Source organism: Eurytemora carolleeae, unplaced genomic scaffold (assembly GCF_000591075.1).
Source record: "Eurytemora carolleeae unplaced genomic scaffold, Eaff_2.0 scaffold1756, whole genome shotgun sequence".
NCBI classification, from domain to species: Eukaryota; Metazoa; Arthropoda; class Copepoda; order Calanoida; family Temoridae; genus Eurytemora; species Eurytemora carolleeae.
The window spans coordinates 8,606-12,855 of record NW_019398171.1 but is presented as its reverse complement, the minus strand read 5'-3'; the positions used below and the strand labels follow the sequence as shown (position 1 = coordinate 12,855).

The following is a 4,250-nucleotide window of genomic DNA, read 5'->3' as shown; positions in this document are numbered from 1 at the left end:
GATATGGAACGGATGTATATTTCTGATTAATTGTTTAGCAAGACGGATATGGAACGGATGTATATTTCTGATTTATTCTTTAGCAAGATGGATATTAAATGGATAATGTATGATTTTAATCTACTGTTTAGTAAGACGGATATGGAACGGATGTATATTTCTGATTTATTGTTTAGCAAAATGGATATGGAACAGATGTATATTTCTGATTTATTGTTTAGCAAGATGGATATTAAATGAATAATGTATGATTTTAATCTACTGTTTAGTAAGACGGATATGGAACGGATGTATATTTCTGATTTATTGTTTTGCAAGATGGATATTAAATGGATAATGTATGATTTTAATCTACTGTTTAGTAAGATGGATATGGAACGGATGTATATTTCTGATTTATTGTTTAGCAAGATGGATATTAAATGGATAATGTATGATTTTAATCTACTGTTTAGTAAGACGGATATGGAACGGATGTATATTTCTGATTTATTGTTTAGCAAGATGGATATTAAATGGATAATGTATGATTTTAATCTATTGTTTAGTAAGACGGATATGGAACGGATGTATATTTCTGATTTATTGTTTAGAAAAATGGATATGGAACAGATGTATATTTCTGATTTATTGTTTAGCAAGATGGATATTAAATGGATAATGTATGATTTTGATCTACTGTTTAGCAAGATGGATTTGGAACGGATGTATATTTCTGATTTATTGTTTAGCAAGATGGATATTAAAATGGATAATGTATGATTTTGATCTACTGTTTAGCAAGATGGATATGGAACAGATGTATATTTCTGATTAATTGTTTAGCAAGAGGGATATGGAACGGATGTATATTTCTGATTTATTGTTTAGCAAGATGGATATTGAACGGATGTATATTTCTGATTTATTGTTTAGCAAGATGGATATGGAATGGATGTATATTTCTGATTAATTGTTTAGCAAGACGGATATGGAACGGATGTATATTTCTGATTTATTGTTTAACAAGACGGATATGGAACAAATGTATATTTCTGATAAATTGTTAAGCAAGACGGATATGGAATGGATGTATATTTCTGATTTATTGTTTAGCAAGATGGATATGGAATGGATAATGTATGATTTTGATCTACTGTTTAGTAAGACGGATATGGAACGGATGTATATTTCTGATTTATTGTTTAGCAAGATGGATATGGAATGGATAATGTATGATTTTGATCTACTGTTTAGTAAGATGGATATGGAACAGATGTATATTTCTGATTAATTGTTTAACAAGACAGATATGGAACGGATGTATATTTCTGATTAATTGTTTAACAAGACAGATATGGAACGGATGTATATTTCTGATTAATTGTTTAGCAAGACGGATATGGAACGGATGTATATTTCTGATTAATTGTTTAGCAAGACGAATATAGAATGGATGTATATTTCTGATTTATTGTTTAACAAGACGGATATTGAACAGATGTATATTTCTGATTAATTGTTTAACAAGACAGATATGGAACGGATGTATATTTCTGATTAATTGTTTAGCAAGATGGATATGGAACAGATGTATATTTCTGATTAATTGTTTAGCAAGATGGATATGGAACGGATGTATATTTCTGATTAATTGTTTAACAAGACAGATATGGAACGGATGTATATTTCTGATTAATTGTTTAGCAAGATGGATATGGAACGGATGTATATTTCTGATAAATTGTTGAGCAAGACGGATTCGGAACAAATGTATATTTCTGATAAATTGTTTAGCAAGATGGATATGGAACAAATATATATTTCTAATTTATTGTTTAGCAAGACAAAAATGTAACAGATGTATATTTCTGATTATTTGTTTAGCAAGATGGATATTAAATGGATGATGTATGATTTTGATCTATTGTTTAGTAAGACGGATATGGAACAAATGTATATTTCTGATTTATTGTTTAGCAAGACGGATATTGAACAGATGTATATTTCTGATTTATTGTTTAGCAAGACGAATATGGAATGGTATAATCATTGCAATTAATTAAATTAAAAATTGGTTTGTTGAACCAGAGCACAGGTGATCTGCCAACCTTGATTCCCAGACCTGGAACACAGATCAACTTCACACAGATATCTAGACAGAAATATCCAGGTAGAGATGGGATATTCATTGGTGGAAATATATGCGGAGGCCAAATTTAATGAATTTGAGCCGCGGAAATTTTGTTTTAATTGATTTATAAAATGTTTAGATGGGTCAGCAGCTCAGGAAATCAGTAAGGACGGTTTAGACTCAACATATGAACTGGAGATCTTGTTTTAATTGATTTATAAAATGTTTAGATGGGTCAGCAGCTCAGGAAATCAGTAAGGACGGTTTAGACTCAACATATGAACTGGAAATCTTGTTTTAAATGCTTGATTAAATGTTTAGATGGGTCATCAGCCCAGGAAATCAGTAAGGATGGTTTAGACTCAACATATCAACTGGAAAACTTGCTTTAATTGTTTAATGAAATGTTTAGATGGGTCATCAGCTCAAGAAATCAGTAAACATAGTTTAGACTCAACATATCAATTGGAAATCTTCATGAAGAATGTTCAAAGGTTTCTAACTTAAATATTGTATAAAACTAACATTTTAATATTTTTTGTTCCCTTTCATTCTTTGTCAAAATACTAAATGTGTCAAACAAAAACATAAGTCACAGAAGTTGGTGAGTTTTTTTCATACATTGGTCGCATTTATGAAGAACTAGTATTGTTTTGGGTTCTTTGAATATGGATCATTGATCATTGAGCAATTGAAAGAGAGGGTTTGTAGAGTGAGCTATTTTACTTTAGAGAAATAGCTCTGGAATAGAATTGATCATATTTCTCCAAGAAAACAATTACTGTAAAAAGTTATGAGTTTAACCTTTGAGGGGCACTAAGAAATATTTAACTTGTTATGCTCTTTGATTTCATTAAAGTTTTAAATTAGAATTTTAAGTTTTTAATTTATATTTTACAATTTATTGTTATAATAATAAAATAATAATGGTTAATTTACAGGATGGATGAAATACTTTCAGAACTACAATTCTCATTTCTTTGCTTCCTGGTTGGACAAAATTATGATAGCTTTGAACACTGGAAACTTTTAGGTTTGTAACTTTATTTAAACTCATTACAATGTAGATAACACAAAATAAACTTTATTTAAACTAATTACAATGTAGATAACACAAAATAAACTTAATTTAAACTCATTACAATGTAGATAACACAAAATAAACTTAATTTAAACTCATTACCATGTAGATAACACAAAATGAACCTAATTTGAACTCATTACAATGTAGATAACACAAAATAAACTTAATTTAAACTCATTACAATGTAGATAACACAAAATAAACTTAATTTAAACTCAACTTAACTTAAATATTTTTTTTAGAATTTTTTCTTAACAAAATAATTTGCCCCTATTTTCCATCTGGAAATTCCCAATTCTTAATTACTATTATGGGGGATATNTTGGAGATATGTTATAGAAGACTTTCTTATTATCTTAATTGAATCCATATTTATATATTTTGTATTCAGTTGATATGGTTTGTGGTTGTTCAGATGGGTTATTAAAGTTCCCGACTCTTTTCATTCAGTTCATTTCTGATATCTACTTCCAGGTGATATTATTAAGTTTCCGACTCTTTTCATTCAGTTCATATCTGATATCTACTTCCAGGTGATATTATTAAAGTTCTACACTCATCATTCAGTTCATTTCTGATATCTACTTCCAGGTAATATTATTAAAGTTCCCGACTCTTTTCATTCAGTTCATTTCTGATATCTACTTCCAGGTGATATTATTAAAGTTTCCGACTCTTTACATTCAGTTCATATCTGATATCTACTTCCAGGTGATATTATTAAAGTTCCCGACTTTTTTCATTCAGTTCATATCTGATATCTACTTCCTGGTAATATTATTAAAGTTCCTGACTCTTTTCATTCAGTTCATTTCTGATATCTACTTCCAGGTAATATTATTAAAGTTTCCGACTCTTTTCATTCAGTTCATATCTGATATCTACTTCCAGGTGATATTATTAAAGTTCCCGACTCTTTTATTCAGTTCATATCTGATATCTACTTCCAGGTAATATTATTAAAGTTCCCGACTCTTTTATTCAGTTCATATCTGATATCTACTTCCAGGTAATATTATTAAAGTTTTAGTGGGGTGGGGTGGAGTTAGTGGG

General features: G+C 29.2%; 1 protein-coding gene across 2 annotated transcripts in view; it reads left to right on the top strand.

Moving 5' to 3' along the window:
* Positions 1 to 4,250, top strand: part of LOC111716931 (protein AAR2 homolog) — a 14,201-nt gene that overhangs the window by 9,189 nt on the left and 762 nt on the right. Inside the window, exons 7-10 of one of the 2 annotated variants that reach the window (XM_023492441.1) lie at positions 2,071 to 2,152; positions 2,526 to 2,607; positions 3,055 to 3,146; positions 3,589 to 3,671. In XM_023492441.1, coding sequence (XP_023348209.1) covers positions 2,071 to 2,152; positions 2,526 to 2,607; positions 3,055 to 3,146; positions 3,589 to 3,671 — 339 coding nt within the window. Of the gene's footprint in view, positions 1 to 2,070; positions 2,153 to 2,252; positions 2,404 to 2,525; positions 2,608 to 3,054; positions 3,147 to 3,588; positions 3,672 to 4,250 lie in introns of those variants that run through there. The other variant, XM_023492442.1, reaches the window with a different exon arrangement.